The sequence below is a fragment of the Aotus nancymaae genome, unplaced genomic scaffold (assembly GCF_030222135.1).
Source record: "Aotus nancymaae isolate 86718 unplaced genomic scaffold, 86718_ANA_hifiasm-v0.15.2.pri h1tg000016l, whole genome shotgun sequence".
NCBI classification, from domain to species: Eukaryota; Metazoa; Chordata; class Mammalia; order Primates; family Aotidae; genus Aotus; species Aotus nancymaae.
In genome coordinates this window covers 53,753,002-53,772,591 of record NW_026988428.1, presented here as the reverse complement: position 1 = coordinate 53,772,591, position 19,590 = coordinate 53,753,002, and the positions used below count along the sequence as shown (strand labels likewise).

At 36.2% G+C, this 19,590-nt stretch overlaps 1 protein-coding gene across 1 annotated transcript in view; it reads left to right on the top strand.

Annotated features, from left to right (window-relative positions):
- ST8SIA1 (ST8 alpha-N-acetyl-neuraminide alpha-2,8-sialyltransferase 1) overlaps positions 1–19,590 on the top strand; it is a 147,108-nt gene that overhangs the window by 87,308 nt on the left and 40,210 nt on the right. The window contains exon 4 of the mRNA XM_012457132.3: positions 3,522–3,614. Coding sequence (XP_012312555.1) covers positions 3,522–3,614 — 93 coding nt within the window. The remainder of the gene's footprint in view (positions 1–3,521; positions 3,615–19,590) is intronic.

Here is a 19,590-nt window from a genome sequence, read left to right as displayed (position 1 = left end):
CGACTCATAGATTGAAAGAAGTTAAGTGATTTCAGGTGGCCTTGATATGTAGAAGTATAAATGCACTTCATGCAGTACAATAAATGTATTCTTGTATTATTCATGAGTGTGTATGTGTGTGTCATCCATTTGTGAAGATGGACATTTACTAACGTGTAGAAGACTAGGCTTAAGTACCATAGAGGGTTATCTATTATTTCTCGTGGGCCATATTTATCACAAGTAAAGAAGACTTTGTTAGCCTTACATGCAATCTGGTGTTGACATATTCAAGTTCAGAATTAATGAGCACTTCTGATTAGAATGCCTAGCACAGTATTAAGTATAATGTTTATAAAATATGGAGAGATGAGGGTTGAAAGAATTCAAACAAGGTAGTACCATAATTAGAACTATGTATGCATATGCCTTTGATTTAATTGCAAAAGTAGTGCTGTTTTCATGACATATTTTAATTTTTAAAAACCTTATGTATGGTTTAAATTATAGGAGTAATAAATGTTGATAGATTATTTTAAAATTATTTCACCATTTGCAGATCTATTAATAAATAGTTGCTTAATATGTATTTTGGGACATGATTAATATATTGAGATAATATTTAAGCATTAATATATTGAGATAATATTTAAGCATTTTAATGAATAACTGTAGATTAGAAAGCATGTCATATGTCTGGTCCAGCCCTGTAGGGTATATAATGGACAGGTACAGTAAGAGAGAACATCCAAAAATATCCCTGCGTGTACACAGTGATATACCAGATTACAATTCAAAATGTCTTCTAGGACTAGGATATAACAATTTCATAATTTTCTTTGCTTAAATTCAAACACATGAAAATCAGTTTCTCATTTCTCAAAGTAAACATTTGCTCTATAGCCAAAAGCAATACTTTAAAAAATAATATTGTTGAATTCAATTTATTGAGAAGGGCTGTCAGACAAATGTAAAAGGTATTAGATCCTTAAGAGGAACTGGTTGACTCAGGAACATGGATGAGGGAACATAATTTTGGTTCCTTTTCAATTATACATAAATGCATGTTTTGCATACTCATATATATAAAAAAAATTTAAAGTAATTTTATGATTTTTCTACTTAAAGACTTCTTTCTATCAGGCCCATTTCCCACTTACTTCCACATCCCAATTCAAAGAATATTTATTTCTCATTAATTCTCTGATCAGATCTCTTTTAGGATTATGAGCACGGTTGCTAAGACACTTTAGCCATTATCTGTTAATTGTGCCAACAAGTGATAATGTAAACTTTGAAACTTATTTTACACCACAATTATGCTTTATTAAAACAAATTGACTTTATTAAATGTGCCTTTTGTGTACATCTTTGTAATTAGCAATTTAGGAATTGGGGAACTATAGTTATGTGCTTTTCCTAAGAGAAGAGATACAGGAAAGTGTCGCAGGTATTTGCACTTAAAGAGTAAGTTTACCCAAAAGAACTTAAACCAAAATGTATTGTGATTATTTTCTGGAAATGCATCAAAATTTACATAAAATGTTATCTTTATGGTTTTAAGCATTCCCCTCTGTTATACAAGATAATAAACACCTGCAAGTTTTTCTTGAGCTATTACTCTGTGGCAGTAGATACAAAGAGACCCAGACACATGAGCCATGGAACACACAGGAAAACAAAGTATTTACTCATGAAAACCAGCTTGTTTAACAATGACAAAGCATGTTGACAGCACTCCCCAGCAATACTCAGTTTACAGTTTTAGCATAACATAGCTGATTCTCACATGCTTCCAAGGGCAATTAAGATCAAAGCTTCTTTAAGAGACAAGTATCCAAATTTTAGTCTGTGTTTTATCCTGGAAGTCATCTTCCTCTGGGCAAAGATCAATTAGATCACAAGACCACAGTCAGTTACCACAGCCTGATGAGCCTAGCTGTTAATGCATGAACTCACTCCCTCATGAGAATCTTCAGGAAACTGCAGGGGATACGGGGCAAACACTAGACTGTAGATGCCTCAAGAGTAGGTTCTGTGACTTGGGCTCCACCCCAAAGTCCCCATAATGCCCACTGTGTTTGCTTTCAGTGGGTATTCAGCAAAAGCCACACTGACTGGTTAACTGGCCTGTGGGTAGCTGCCAGAAAAACCAGTATCTTATCACCAAAGAGCAGATAAAAGGAAGATTCTAAATCAACTGAGACAAGTTTCCACCCAGGATGCCTTGATGTGGTGATAGTCACAGGGTAAATAACAGACAAAATCAGAGAACTTAAGCTGGTCAGCTGAGTGGGTGCCTGGATACTGGGGGTAATTTGTAGGGAAAATTTAGTAGTTGGGGAACTAGAAGAGACTGCGATATTTGTAAGATATCTTTACCTGCAAATAAGTGATGCTTTGGTTTACTGAAGTAATAAAAAGTTACAGGTGCCCTAATGTGGTAGGAGTCAAGTTAGAGATACGGTTGGAGAGGAGAAATGAGGACTCAGTAACAAAAGAAAATGTAATGGAAACTACAGGCTCGTTTGGAGTTTTCATAGATAATAAATGTATATTTAATTATTTTTGTATGCCATTTCTGATTTGTGACATTTTTGAATATTTATTGAGTGTATATATCAAGGTTAGGGAATTTTTATATTACATACCTTTTTTAGTCCTTACAACAATTCAGTAAAAGAGGAAAAATCATTATCCTCATTTTGTGTAATGGAGAAACTAAAGTCAGGCAAATGAATTAACTTGCCTAATGTTCCACAGGCAGAAAGTCATGGGATTTGAATTTGCAGTGGTCATATTTCCCATTGTAAGCATTTGTAAGACACTGTGGCCAAGGAGAGCAACAGGGGCAGGGTGGTGTTTGTGGGTGGGAGTAGGATGGCTGTTCCATCACCAGGGAAACATCACCTGTACTCTTTCTTTGGCTGAGCTGGGATGGTAGATCACTGCACTTCTTTGCATGATGAGCCATTATGCCTTCACCAGTAACCCATCTATGCATTGACCACACACACAAAAGTCAGACATGCTTTGATTTAAGTGAATAGCACATGGCCCTGAAAGCACTCTTACAATTTAGATTGTGGAAAAATAAAGAAAAACCTCCCAACAATATATTAATTCCTCCCTGTCTTCTGAGGTTTATGCGTGTGCAGAGGTACTGTAGGTCCTTCTGTCTTCTAGTGTATCACACTCTGCTGAGCTCTAATTCAGGTATAAGAATGTCTGTCCTACCTTCTCAAAAATATTTTGAATGGGATAAATACCCCCTAGTTACTGTCTCTTTCTTTTTGTAGATCATTTGCCCCTTTGGCTGACATTTCCTTTCTTCCTAAACAGGAATAGTTTTTATGACAGCATTTGGAAGATGCTGATAGTTAATTATTCATCTAATGTCTATTAAAAGGGAGAGGTGGTAAAAAAAAAAAAGCAGTTACTTGCGAATCAAGTTAGCATTAATAAAGTTCCTATACATATTATTCTAACTGATGATTTAAAGTATGCAAATCATTTCAAAATGTTCATTTTTGTTCCTCTAGATGCAATCTCCCTCCTTTGTCAAGTGAATACACTAAAGATGTTGGATCCAAAAGTCATTTAGTGACAGCTAATCCCAGCATAATTCGGCAGAGGTAAGAGTTTATGTCTTCTGTTTCTGAGGAATGAAGATGAAATCCTCTCAAGTACTTAGCATCTCAAAGGCAGTGAGCATAATTCAGTTTGAGAAATCAAGAGGAAAACCATCTGGAGACGGAGGAAGGATGAAGAAGGGAATTGTAAATAAAGAAAGCAGGATTATGGGAATCCAAACAGTATTTATGCTTCCTCTAAGATTCTGTTTCTTGCCTTTAGAGATGGTAGAAGTAACATGAGGATCAATTGTTTTGCTCAAAGAACAGCAGAATATTCTGCTTACTCATTACTGCTACTTTTCAGTTTGTTGGCGTCAGTCCCGATTTGTTGATTGGCAACTGTGAACCGAATTAATATCAAGAATAAAAACAAAGCAATGGCCAATCCGCTGCATATGCATGCATTAAAATAGCAATATTGTCAGAATGTACAAGAATGTGTGATTATAGTATACTATATTACATTACATTATATTCAATCATATTTGGGGGAGTGGATGTAAAATTCTTGTTCTAGTGTCAATTCCAGAAATCTGAAACTGCTTGGAATCTTGGCGGCTGCTGTGGGAGCTTCGGCGGGGTGGGTCAGTCTGTAGTTGATGAAGTGCATCAGCGAGCTATCAGCTGTTTCTCCAAGGACTGTTCATTGTAGAGAATGAGTCTCTTTCCGAGGAAAGAGAAATCAAGCATTGCTTTAGGCCCTCCTGTGTCCCTAGCAATTAGGAGTGAAATATCCAGATGTTCTGGGCCCAGGCGCTTGTCATAATGAACAATATGTGTGTTCACTTATTCACAATGTGGCACTACTTGTTTTTGTTCATAAGAATTCTCACAGAATAGATATCTAGAAATGCAATCAGCTTTTAATTTTGTCAGATATTGTGAAATTACCCTCCCCAAATATACCATTTATCTTCAGTAATGGATAAGACTGCTTGTTACTTATATGGAAAACAATACTATATGTGAAAAAAAAGAAGAAGGATACATTATACTTTACTTAATTTGCATTTTTCTGAATATAAGAAGAGTTGAGTGAGTATTGACTTTAGTATTTTTTCTTCTGCCCCTTCGTATTTTTGGCCTACTTCCAACTTGCTTTTAAAAAATATTTTTCTGTAGCTATATAGGAACTCTTTATATTGTGGATATTAAGTCTTTGTAGCAAATATTTTCTTCTAGCCTGTCACACATATTTTAACTTATATTCTATTGTAATTTAAAATTTTTGTGCAATGAGACTTGTTAGTATTTTCCTTTATGGCTTCTTGTATAAAAACAATAGTTCTTTGGATGATCTTTCTTACCCTGATGCTCCTCCCTTCCATGAAAAAAAAATCCTGAAGTTTTCTAATGCATTTATGGTTTACATTTAGAAATTTAATCCATGTAAATGTATTTATTTTTATTCTTATGAGTAATTTTATTGTTTTTAAACACAAATATATGTCATTATAAGAAATTAAACAGAAAAGTGCAAAGAAGAAATAAGAGAAGAAAATTTTTTTATTAAAACAATTTATTTTTAAATACCTATAGATTCACAGAAAATTGCAAAAAACAATTTACAAGAAGGTTCTACATGGTCCTTGCCTAGTTTCCCCCAAAGGTGACATCTGTGACTATTATTTTGATTTGGAAATAAAATAACTTTTAAGAAGGAACACATGTTCCTTCGGTGGGGAATGAAACATTCAATATTTTGTATCCAGGAGCAGAAGATTCTGTTTTTTTTCCACCTGAATATGTGGAGTTGGTCTAAGATTTAAAAAGGAATGTGAAAAAGAATGTTCAGAGCAAGATTTAGAACAAGATGAGGGAGAGAGGGAGGAAGGAAATCAGGAAGGGAGGGAAAGGGAGAGATTTGTTTTAGGGAAAAAATATAAATACAGAGGAAGGAAGGACAGGGTCAAAAATTAAATTTTGAAGAGGAAAGTAGAACTGTTGGTTAAGACTGAAGCTCACTATGAAGAAAACAAGCATGGACAAACAAGAATTATTACCAACATTGGTAAGTATTTAGTTCACATTTATATGTGCCAGGTTCTGTGCTCTTTATTAGGCAGAACCTGGCACTTCATCCTTAAAACAATCCTAACAGTCAGGATCTATTTTAATTTATGCCTTTGACAGAAGAAACCTGTGATGTGGTGAATCTAGGGACCTGATCATACACACAGCTACTAATAAGCGCCTGGGACTTCACCCAGGCCTCTCTTATTCCAAAGCCCATGCTCCCAACCAGTGACCATCTCTGAGAAAAAAAACCCCAAACTGCTTTTTCCTCTGTTCTCACACTACAACACAGAAGACCGTGAAAAGAACCGTAGGGGGTTGGGGGGGTCTGGCTCTGTCCCGTGGCCAGCCCCCACCCTGAAGCGGCATAGGGCCTCAATCAACTCATTAACATGTAAAAAGATAGCACTGAGGAGTTTCTAAAGATTTTAGGAGTTGCATACCAGGATATGAGATCTAAGCTCTCGAATACATACTTCACGATATTTCACCATCGCACCCTCTGATCATTTTTTGTAAACCATGAGTTGCACAAGGAGACAATAGAGTTTTCCCAGAATAATCAACATAGAAGACTTCTGGCACCAAATGTGTTTGTGTTTTTCCCCCACATACCAAGCAAGCAATCAATTCTGCAGCAGACACCAACGGGGTATCTCCAATTCAATTCCAACACTATCTACAGATAGTGTCAGATCCCACAGGTGAAGGGCTCAGTCCCACAAGACCACCCCCACCCCCAAACCAGAGTTTGTTCCCCCAACTCTCTTTTTGGGTTTGATTAATTTGCTAGGGCAGCTCACAGAACTCAAGGAAACACTTGCTTACGTTTACTGGTGTATTATATTACAAGGGATTCAGATGAAGGAATGCGCAAGTTGAGGTATGGGGGAAGGGACATGGAGCTTCCATGCCCTCCTTGGGCACAACACCCTCCAGAAACCTCCACCTTCTTATCTGGAAGCTCTCCAAGCCCTGTCCTTTCGGGGTTTTATGGAAGGTTCATTATGCAAGCATGATTGATGAAACCATTAGCCACTGGTGATCAACTTAACCTGTAACCCTTTTCTTCTCACCAGAGGTCAGGGAGTGGGGCTGAAAGTCCCAAACCTAGAATCCTGCCTTGACTCTTTCCAGTGACCAGCCCCTACTCTGAAGCTGCATAGGGCTGCCATCAGTCAACTGATTGACATCCAAAAAGATATCACTCTGAGTTGCTAAAGATTTTAGGCATTACATTCCGGAAAACTAGGTCAAAGATCAAGTAAATATGTCATAATATGACACCATCACACCCTTTGATCTTTCTCCATGATCCATGTGTCACACAAGGAGACAGTAGAATTTTCACAGGTTGTAAATCATTTTGTAAAAGTGAATGAAAGTTTCTTCACTTTAAAAAATGTATTCAATGTTACAAGGTTTCTGTTCAAATTGGTATGCGCATACCAATTCCATTCTGTGACGTAAGAAAAAATTGCATTTACAATAGCATCAAATAATATGATATACTTAATTAAACAAGAAAGCAAGTCCTCTTTGGAAAAAATATGAGATTTTACTGAGAGACATTTTAGACAACCTGATTAGATGTACTGATAATACCATGTGCATAATTGAAAGACTCAGTATTGTAACGGCACCAGGTCTACCCAAATCTATCTACAGATTCGTTGAAATTCCAATAGAAATCCTAATGATGCATGCATGTGTGTATGTGTGTTAAACTTAAAATGGTATACAAAGAGCTGAGAATAGCAAAGAAGCTCTTGAAGAAAAAATGATTGGCAGAGTTGCTTTATAAGATGTTAAGACTTATTATAAAGCTATTATAATTAAGATAATGAGGCTCTAGTGCAGGGATAAACCAATTGAGCAGTGAAACAGAATAGGATACTCCCAAATATTTCCACATAGATATAAACCATTATATATGACAGATGTCATATTTAGATCAGTGAAAAAAGTATAAATTTCAAAACTTGTTAGGATACTTAGATTACATATGGGGAAAAATTGAATTAAATTAAAATAAACCTCTACCTCATAACTTATAGCAAAAATTATTTTCAGGTGGTTAAGATCTAAAAATAAAGCCACTGGGCGTGGTGGCTCATGCATGTAATCTCAGCACTTCGGAAGGCCGAGGCTGGTGGATTGGCTGAGGAGTTGAGACCAGCCTGGGCAACATAGCAAAACCTGGTCTCTACCAAAAAATACAAAATTATCTGGGTTTGGTGGCACATGGCTGTAGTCCCAGCTACTTGGGGGGCTGAGGCAGGAGAATTGCTCTAGCCCAGGAGGTCAAGGCTGCAGTGAGCCATGCTTGTGCCACTGCACTGAAGTCTGGGTGACAGAGTAAGACCCTGTCTCTAAAATAATGATTATAAAATTAAAAATTAAACCAACTAACAATATGGCTAAGGACACAGACATAGCAAGTAAAACTATAAGGAACAATAAGTAGTCACTTCGCAGGGTAGGAAGAGTACTGGGTTCAGGTGTGGAATAGTGGGACCTCTAGATTGCTGGAAGTGTTCTTTTTCTTGGCCAGGCTGGTATAACATAGATATACACTTCATAATGATTTCTTAGGCTGCACATTTATGTTAGATGCTCTCTTCAGTATTTATACTTTACTAAAAACATCATAAAAAAGTATGCTAGCTAATGGAGGACTGTACAACTTATAGTTAATTTTAAAGGTTCTCAGTTTGCTTTTTTGATAAAATTGAGTTCCAGAGAAGTATACTGGAGTGTAAGTTTTATATAAAAGAGATTTCAGTGCCTTGAAAATAAGGATTGATAGTTGTTTTTTTTTTTTTTTTTTTTTTTTTGCAACAGAATTTCACTCTTGTTGCTCAGGCTGGAGTGCAGTGGCACAATCTTGGCTCACTGCAACCTCTGCCTCCCAGGATCAAGGGATTCTCCTGCTTCAGCCTCCCAAGTAGCTGGAATTATAGGCATGTGCCACCACGCCCAGCTAATTTTGTATTTTTTGTAGAGATGGGGTTTCACCATATTGGCCAGGCTGGTCTCCAATTCCTGACCTCAGGTGATCTGCCTGCCTTGTCCTCCCAAAGTGCTAGGATTACAGGCATGAGCCACCACCCCCAGCCAATAAAAAGATTTGAATAGAAATGTAGTTAGAGCCTTATCAGCACCACTGTCAGTGTTGTGAAGCTCTGTTCTCAAATTGGAATACAATGTTTTAACCCATCAATGGTCAACTTTTCATTTTATAGAAGGGATCCAGCAAGTGCTGGAAACTTTTGGTTAAGTACAGCTGAGACTACATTCATAGCATCTTCTTCATGTGGCTAGCAGTATATGCAAACAGGGTGCTAACATTTGTATATAAGGATTAAAATATAGAGGATGCTATACGATGATGGCACACTAAAATGAAAGAAATAATATTGAAGTGAGAAAGGCAATATTTCTATATTAGAATATTATCCTATTTATATTAGATATTTTATTCATATCTCATAGTCTTCTCTCAAAGCTGTGCAAATCCAAGACATCAGCAGTTATCCTGTACTTTCATGTGATGAAAAATTAAACTCATTGGGCAAAGATGTGCAGTGGAAATGCTAATTTTCATAGCTGTCTCCAAAACCTTGATTCTCCTAAAAATATTCTCTCAGAAGTTACAAGCATGAAGAGTTTTCACTATAAAATTCTCTTAGAAAATATCAGTAACAGAATAAAACAGGTCTTAGAAACTGAAGTGTACATATATGAGAGGCATACATAATTATAGTGACAAAAAGAAAGTTAGAAAAGGTAATACTTACTGCTGTATATAAAAGAAATTCCCAGTAAGAAGGAGCTTTGCTACAGCCTTTATTAGGATAGCTTGTTTGGAGTGCATTTTTCTCGACAGTACCTAGAACAAAAAGATTAGTTAGAGTGCCTGAGACATAAGATTAGAAGGGGCTTTGCATTCACATTCATCCTCTGATTCCATTTTTATGGTCGAGGAGAAAAGGAGTGGTTTTAATCTGGCAGCCGGATCTCTAAACTCCTTACTACTATCCTTTCTTTTCCTTTGCTGGCCTTTGCAGGTGGAAGGCAGAAGATTCATACATAGCATTACCTTTTATCAATATACCATCTGTAGCCCTTGTTCTTCAAACATTTTTGTACGAGTACTGTTTATTTTATTTGTCTGAACTTAAGGGATACAGTGCCATTTTGTTACATGGCTACATTGCATAGTGGTGAAGTTAGTGTTCAAATATCCTTTAAAAAAATTTTAAAATCTATTATTCCCTTGATTATTTTTAATTAACCTAATTTTTGTGGCATAGGTTAAATTTTGTGTGCTAAGGGTGGACTTTTTAGGGCATTATTTATGTATGCTTTAAATATATATTGTCAGAATTTCCGAAGTGCACATCGAACTCTTCAGATGTTACATATCCTCATGGCTAAATCAGTGCTCTTTGTCAAATTAACTTATGAAGTTAACTTTTTGTCAGAAAAGATGGACTACCTTTTTAATTAAAGTGTTACAGTATAACTTAATATAATCATCTCACTTCTGAGGTTTTATTATTCAACTGATTCAGTATGGGGAACTGTCAGGAGAGTTTGTCCCCTGGATAAAATAAGGCACAGCTCCTTTCTACTTCTTTTAAACAAATTTTTGCTTTTTTTTCAGGGGATATTCTCTCAGAATCTATGTATTTTGGAAATGTTTCTTTGTTTGGTGGCCTAGCAGTTTTTATCCTTTCGGGCAAGGCATCATTATAATATTTCAGATAATAGGAGGCATGAATTTCTTTTATGAAGTTGAAAAAGAAAAATTATGGAAGTAGAATTTGGAAAAGAGAGTTCTTTAGACTGTCAGATTGGTCTTGAGCAAATATATTTTAGAAAAGTATACATATGGAATTTGAAGTTCTGGAAATTTATGGTGAGAAGGAGGAATAACATAGGAGCCAACAAATATTTCTTGAAATCTACTCTGGGACAGGACATACAAAGTTGAATGAGATGGCCTCAAGCCCTGAAGTTGCTCCCAGAAGCATTCATACCCATGTTGGAGTGGCCACAGAAGGGAATTTAAAAATTTCAGGGAACCCTTCTGTATTAGTCCATTCCCACATTGCTATAAAGAAATACCTGAGACTGGGTAATTTGTAAAGAGAAGAGGTTTAATTGGCTCATGGTTCTGCAGACCTTACAGGAAGCATGATGTTGGCATCTGCTCAGCTTCTGGGGAGGCCTCAGTAAACTTACAATCATGGCAGAAGGCAAAGGAGAGCAGACATATCACGTGGCCAGAACAGGAGCAAGAGAGAGCGAGTGAGCTGCCACACTTTTAAGCAGTCAGGTCTCGTGATAAGTCACTTACTATTGCAAGGACACCACCAAGGACAGCTCTAAGCCATTCATGAGAAATCATCACCATGATCCAATCACCTCCCATTAGGCCCCACCTTCAATGCTGGGGATTACAATTCAACATGAGATTTTAGTGCAGACACAGATACAAAACATATTACCTTCTGAAACTATAAAAAATGTTCTTTACAAAAAATAATAAAAAATTGGTGGGCATGGTAGCATGTTCTCGTAGTCCCAGCTACTCGAGAGGCTGAGGTGGAAGGATTGCTTGAGCCCAGAAAGTTGAAGCTTCAGTGAGCCATGATTGCACTCCAACCTGGGCAACAGAACAAGACCCTGTTTAAAAAACAGTTGATATGAATTAGGAAACAAAGATATTTAGAACAAATGGAGTAAAAATCATGGTGGAGGTAACCTTTTAAAATTTGTAAATGCATAACTTTTAATTCAGTAAGGTGACTTGATATGAGACCTAGATATTTATTTTTAGGTATAACCTGAGTAATATCTTCCCATACAAGTACAAGAGATTTTATTCAGTAGTTAGTGTCTCTTAAGTTTAATAAAGGGAATTGAGAATGTAGAAATAATAGCCAAAGGAGTAATTGTTTATGTTATTTATGTGCTTTTAAAATAATAACTTGAGCTTTGAGGAAAACAACTTGGGTCCAAAAAGATTATAGCAATTTATCTTTAAAATTGTGTTCAACTTAATGTACACATAATGTACATACATGTTTCATACTGTGTTCCTAAAACTTACATATCTGTTTTGCTGCATGGCTTTGTGTGACTTCTTTTTTTTTTTTCTCCATACTCAGAGCAGCTTATCAGTGTTTGTATCAAGGCTTGGAAGTCACTGATATTTATTCATTCTAACTGTTCTGCAATGAGGGAGTTGGAAGGCAGCTAACAAAACTGAAACTAGAGATAGCAAGTAGGAGATAGAAAAGAAAAGCCCCTAAAAATATGAATACATGGAGTTGGTGTCTGAGAGACAATATTACATAGCAGTGAAAAACACAAGTTTTGACTTAGAACGAATTTGTTTTCAAATTCTAGTGCTAGTGCTAGTAAGTGCTTCTACCTACTAGCTATGTAACCTTAGTTACTTAATGTATCATATGTTAATTGAGTATAAAATTATTTACCTTGAGGACTGTTGAGAGATATAAATGAGATAATGTAGCTGACTAGAATAGCTTCTACTAGATGCAGCTAGAATAGTATCAAAGTAGCTACTCAAGAGGACTCTCCTGTTGCAATGCATTTTGTTCTTGGATAAAACATATTTTTAAATGCATTATTGTACTCATCAAATTTAGAGAACTCTCCAAGCATATCTGCATGTCCACCTTCCCACCAAAAAAAAACAAAAACAGAAAATGAGGGAGCAAAAATGAGACCAAATGCTGTGAGTTATAAAAGTTGGATACCAAAACTTAGAAAGGAGACCAATTTCTGGGCTCACCATGTTAATGGGTGTCCCATATTAAGTCCTGAGAAGGAGCCTATTGTGGTTCCAGGTCAGTAGCACTCCCTGGCTTCCAACAGAAGCAAACACAAATTTCTTCTGGAAAAAAACTCATAGAATTCTTGTATACTATGTTCAAACAAATGATAGCTCATAAGCAAACACTCAAAATGCACTCAAGCCATCAGTAGTGTAATTCTCAGAGACAAAAAGCAAACAAAAAGTAACATGAGTTTAATGCCTGGAATGAAAATAATTCCAACTTATTTGAATTGTCAGATACAGTAGATTACTAAATATAAATAGATTGAGAAAAAAATGAGGAGCCAATAAGAGAATATCTAAATTAAGTAGGTAAAGTTGAAAAAGAACTAAATTGAACTTTTAGAAATGAAAAGTATAATCATTGAAATGGAAAGACATCAGATTAGACATAACTGAAGAGAGAATTGGTGAACTGGAAGACAGAGAAAATAATTTTCCAGATATGAGGCTATGCAAAATGTAAAGGCAAGACAGAAACCTGGAGGATAGAATGAGAAGGACTGTATTAAAATGGAATTGTGGAATTATACAATAGAGATAAGAATTCTTTTTCAGAATTCATGATTAATGTAAGCCATAAGTAAAGGAAACACAAAGTATCAAGCAGATCAATTAAAATTAAAAATGCAAACTTAGATAATTTTAGTGAAACAGAACTAAAGATAGTAAGAAGCTTATAAAAGTAGCCAGAAAGAAAAGACAGATCACCTGCAAAAGAATAATTATACTAAAAACAAACTTCTTCTAATAGTAAAAATGGACATCAAGAAGCAGTGGAAAAATGTCCCCAAAGTGCTGAGAGAGAAACTATCAACATCGAAATGCATATTCAGCAATCTATTTCTTCAACGGTTTTTTCAATAGCAAACGTTTTCTGAAAAACAGACACAGGTTTTTTACCTCCAAAGGTCCTTCAGTGAGAAAAATTCTAAAGAATATATCTCAGAAAAAGAATGTGTTATTCCAGAAACAAAATCTGGGATGCAAATGAATTGCCAAGCATATCAATAAGTCTAAACAATTTTATCTGTATAAAATAATTACTGTCATACATTGTTTTTGCAGATGATTTGTGTAATCAAAAAAAAGACAACTAAAATACTAGAAAATGACATTGCATAATTTAGAAGGGGGAGACCGAAGTGCTTTTAGCTCTTCTTCAGTTTTTACTGCTTAGTGACAAGTCATTCTTTTGTCTTAAGCAGCAACAGCAATAATTTTAGTATCTTTCACTGTTTCTCTGGGTCAGGAATTCAGGAAGAACTAGGCTGAGCAGACCTGTCTCATGATCTCTCACATGGTGGCTGGAGTTGAAATGGCCAAGGCTTGGAGCAGCAGGGACTGGCCAGACATCTCCCTTCCTGTAGTCTCAGAGCTCTCCGTGTGGTTTCTCCTTGTGAGTTAGTGTTGGCGCCCTCACAGCATGACAGACTCCAGGAAGTTGGACTGTTTACATCCCAGCTGGCTTCTCCCAAAGCTAGTGTCTATAGAGAATAATTGGAAGTGCATGACATTTTAATAGCCTTACATGGGAAGTGGCATAGCATCACTTTCATCATACTTTATTAATTGACGCAGTCACGAAGTCCACCAAAGTCCCACCCAGATACAAGGGGGAAGAGTTCTAGCACAGATCCACCTCTTGTTGGGAGGAGTTTTCAAGTAACATTATTAGAAAAGTATGCGTGGTAGGAGATTTGTCGTGGTCATCTCTGGAAAATGCAATATGCCACAGTTTCCTGCCGCAGAAAATATAATCTGTCCTTGGGTCACAACAATTTATATCCCTCACATATTCAAAATAAACTCAGTCCCTTCCTGAAGACTCTCAAGATATGTCCCATTACAGCATCAATTTAAAATCCAGAATCTCCAAAAGGTTGAAAGAACAACAACAACAAAAACCAGAAAAGAATAAACTGAAAACAAAAATACAATAGAGTGCGTCCAAAAAGCCAAAGCTAATACTTTGGAAAGTCTACTGCAATTGACAAACCTTTAGTAAAGTTGATAAATAAATAATTATTATTTTTAAATAGACTTTTCATGATTTTTCTGCAAATCCATCCTAAAAAACAAGAAAAAACTCTATTATACACAAATGTATTATGTACATTATAAATGGATAATGTGAACAAAATAATATCTCTAAATGTAAAAAATACACCAGTGATTTTGTAACTTATGATATACCCATGTTGATGGTATATTATGCAAAGGTATTATAGGTTAATGTACATAAATGGTTTTAATAAATGGCAAAATGCTAATGTTCTAATATTAAATGAAAAAATATATAAATATCTAAATATATTAAAAAATATAATTATATTCAGAGAAAATCTCTAAGGAAATAAATCAATGTTTTCCAAAGTTGCAAAACTTTATAATGAAGAAAAAAATTATTTAAAAAGCAGATCTTGGTTGGGCACAGTGGTTCACACCTGTAATCCCAGTCCTTTGGGACGTAGGAGACTGAGGTGGGAGGATTGCTTGAGGCCAGGGGTTTGAGATCAGCCTGGGCCATATAGTGAGACCTCATCACTACAAAAATAAAAAATAAAAAATTACTTGAGCCAAGGAGTTCATGGCTGATGAACTGTGATCATGCCACTGTGTTCCAGCCTGGATGACAGAGTGAGGCCCCATCTCTTAAAAAGGTAAGGCCTTGTTATTTTATTTCTCCTAATGTTAACTCATTTTGACAATACAGCAACCCTGTGAGTTGAAGGAGCAGGCAATATGAATAAAGCCATGATTTCGTGTGTGGGTTCCTGCTCTTCCAGATTTAAGTGAGATTAGCTTGAACTCCAAGTTTTGTGTATTTAATTCAGAGTCAGATGTTCTCTATGTCTTTCCAGTCACCTTGTCCTGAGAGCAGCAGAGGTAAGCATAGCACCAAGAAGCCAGCTCCTGACACACAGTAGTTACTGCATACACATATGTCCCTTTGTTTCTTTCTTTTCCTCTGTGAAACTCTAATCTTCAGTGTTAAATAGCAGATCAGATCAAAGATTACTATAAAAGCAAAATTATTACATAATTAATAAATAAATATGAGAATAGCCCAAGTTCTCGTAGCACTTTCATGCAGGCCCACTGAGAGTGGGTTGCACCCAGTGAAGAAACATTAGGGGAGGACCCAGCAAGGGTACCAGGTTGAGAATCTTTACCCAGGATTTATATTGATATGCAGTGTATTCAGACCACTGGGTCAACAATTTGTATCAACTTTCTCCCATCCACCCATCCTTAACTCTCTTTTTAATGTGTGCTTCAATTGAATATTTTTACTAATCAGTACAATATCAGTGAGTTACAATTTCAGTGAAAGAGAAAATGTGTGGAGGGTTTTCTGTAAGCTAATAGGACAACATTGGCTATGTGATCAAAGATGAGTTGTTCAACCACCCTCTGCATGGAATGTGGCAGAAAAAATTTAACAGTCAGCACCAGAATTTTGTTTTGAAAGTGTGCTGTCTGTATATGGAACTATTTCTTGCTTACTTGTAGGGATCAGGGAGAAACTCAAGGGCCTGTGTTGGTTCCAGAGTTGGATCTGAGTAATAGGTGAGTGTAGAATTGTTGGGATGAGACAAAAGAGAGAGGTTGAGGAAGAAAAAAGGTCTAGAGACAGTAGATGAGGTGAAGGAGAGGAGAAAAATCTTTGGGAAACTTAGGCATGTTGACTAGAAATAAACTGAAATTTCTAAAATCAATTTTAAGTTGTTTTTTAGAAAGTGTGTGTCCTGAGATTATTTCCCCTTCATTCTCTCAACTTCTGTGACTCTTCAGATTCCTAACATAGCCATGCATTTTTGTCAGTTTTGTGTACAATATTAGCATGTATATGTGCACGTGTGTGTGTGTGTGTGTGTGTGTGTGTGTGTGTGAGATGAAGGGAATGTGCTCCCTTCATTTGGAATCAACATGGTTTGTTCTCCTGGATAATGGCACTGAGGTGACAGAGAGGACCTTGAAAATGTAATGCTCCTAAGGATGTTCAGATGGAAATCCTGGGAAACACCACTTTTGTAGTGACTGCATGCCCCTTTTAGAATGTAGAGACAACTTTTGACTCACAAAGCTATTTTGTTACAGCCAAGGCATTTGTGCCCCAGCTTATCTGTGGGAGGCAAACGTAAGTGTAAAGTGTGAAACTGGCTGATTATCTTACCAACTGCATATATTCCAAGAGCCTCTGAGCAAGATGGTAGGAGTTCGTCTGTGAACAATTCATTACACAGAGTTGTTATGTAGTCAGTGATTTCAGATTGTTCAGGTACTAATGAACTTTCTTCATTATCCTCACGAAAAATGATAAGACAGCAATATTTATTAGTATGTGAATATTTCTATTTATTAAAATAAAAATGACTTTATTGTTAAATTTATATTTTAATTCATTTTATTGGAGAATATGAACCATGTAGATTAAATAGAATATAGTCTCAGTGATTACTAACTGTATTGCATTTGATTATATATTATTTAAAACAATGTTTTTATTAAAAAAAAGGTTTGCTTTCCAACTGGAATTATAAGAACATATCTCTGTAAATTTCTGTTACTAAATTTCTTCGATTTGTTTAATAGAATTTTTAAAATCAGAGCTTTAGTGTTACTAGATTTATAAATCGTGATATGCATTTTTAACTGAAGTTTCCGCTAGTAGCTTTCATATCTGGATCTCTTTGGACACACACCTGCACACACACAATACACACATTCACACACATGTGCACATACACATGCTAATGAGACAAAGGAGAATCAGAATCACAATCCAAATTATTGATAAGGGCAGAATATAAATTCATGAGACAGATACCACATTTGATAAATATCATTGCAAATACAAATGAAGGGAAAGGCAGAGAAAGGAAGTGCTACGCACGTGACTAAATTACCATGTTTTATTGATTGTGAGTGGCACAGTTTTTAATATTTTAACATCTGTGAAACAGCTGCTTCTTACAGCCTCTGTCGTCCGGTTGGAAGCTGAGGCATAGTTGGCACTGCGAGTACCTAGTTGTCACCTTGCTCATGGCCGCTCCTGTGCTGTCCTCCTGATTAAATTATGCACATTGTTGGTACTGCACATGTTGAGTTTGATTGGCATTTAAAATATCTCCAAAAAGATTGAATATCTATTGTGTATAAAGATGGAAACAAAGCAGTGGTGTGTAAATTTGATTTGTAAGCAAATTACTTCAGGGAAATAATAGAAGCAATTTTGTATTTTCTTGTAAAGCAACATAAAAAAAGGAAAAAGAAAATAATCACAAGTAGATGATGGTTTCTTTTAAGTAGTTACTAAGATGTGTGCAAAATGATTGTCTAGACAATGCAGATGAAAGTAGGAAAAATTTTCGTGTTCCTTAGAATGGAAGAAAAATGCCACAGCAAGAAGAGACAGTACAAGACTATTCACAATACTATTATAAAAATATTGAGTCATGGTTTTATTGGCAGTGCTTTTTTTCTTTATAGTTAGTAAATCATATCTTATATTTGATAAAGTATAACTTCTTTTAAATAGACATTATCTGCCAATTCCTCTGAAATAAAAATGATTAGATAGAAAATAGAACAGAAAATTTGGAGGAAGTGTGACACAGAAAAGAAAATACTAGTCCGGGCATGGTGGCTCATGCCTGTAATCCCAGTACTTTGGGAGGCTGACGTGGGTGGATCACCTGAAGTCAGAAGTTCAAGACTAGCCTGGTCAACATGGTGAAACCCTGTCTCTACTAAAAATACAAAAACTAGCTGGGTATGGTGGTGGGTGCCTGAAGTCCCAGTTACTTGGAAGGCTGAGGCAGGAGAATCACTTGAATCTGGGAGGTGGAGGTTGCAGGAGCTGAGATTGCGCCATTGCACTCCAGCCTAGGCAACAAGAGCATAACTCTGCCTCAAAAAAAAAGAAAAGAAAATACTAAGCACTGCACAACCATGAGGTACCTAGAACTGATACACTGAGAGGTGTGTAATGTATGTATTAGCATTATCCTGATTTTTCAGTGAAAATTTTTGTGACAGGTGATTTGCTTAATCAGATATTAAGTGGCAGATTAGGTACTTGAACCTAGACCTTTGGACCCTTTGTTTTTCTTTGGACGTAGTTGGAGAGATACTGTGGAGGGGTTTATGGTTGGTCTTGCAGCTTAGCCATGTTTTACTGGGAGAGAAGAGAAAACAAGAAAATTCCAAGAGGTCAATAATGAGTTTACCATTTAAACGAGAAAGGGAGGATTTATTGACTTGAGATAACTTGAGCGAAACTCCTGGGGAGGCAAAAAAGAGTGATTGATGACTTTGTACTCTGTATTTCAAAGATTCTGACAGTAACAGAAGATATGAAAGGGTGAAAGAATGCATGCTCAGTAAATGTTAAAAAAAAAAAAAAACACCACCACAGTATTCTACTCTTATACTTGATTGATATTTTTGCTGGGATTTTATTTCTACTTTGACAATCCTTTTAGCATTTTGAAGCTGTTCCTCCAGTGTTTCCTAGATTCAGTGTTGCTTCTTGGAAAACTGATGTCATTGTGATTCCCGATCTTTTGTGTATGACCTGGATTTCTACTACCCCTGCATTCTAATCTGGTCTCCTTCCTCACGTCATGTTTTGAAATTTCACAGTGATGTGCCTAGTGATTGGGTTAATTTCATTCATTGTGCTGACATGCAGTGGAACTTTTCAATCTGCAAGCTTATGTCCTTTCATTTGGGACTTTTGTTTTAGTTATTTCCTTAATTCTGCTTTGCCAGTTGCAGTAGTGAGTTGTCAGTTCTCTTATATGACCTACTGGGAACACATGACACATTTGATTTTTCTCTCCTTTAACCACTTACTTCACTTAGTTTCCAAGTTAACACTCTTTAGATTATCTTGCTATTTTATTTTATTTTTATTTATTTGAGGCAGAGTCTTGCTCTGTCACCTGGCTAGAGTGCAGTGGCACGATCTCAGCTCTCTGCAACCTCCACTTCCCGGATTCAAACAATTCTCCTGCCTCAGCCTTCCGAGTAGCTGGGATTACAGGGATTACAGGTGCATGTTGCCATGCCTGGCTA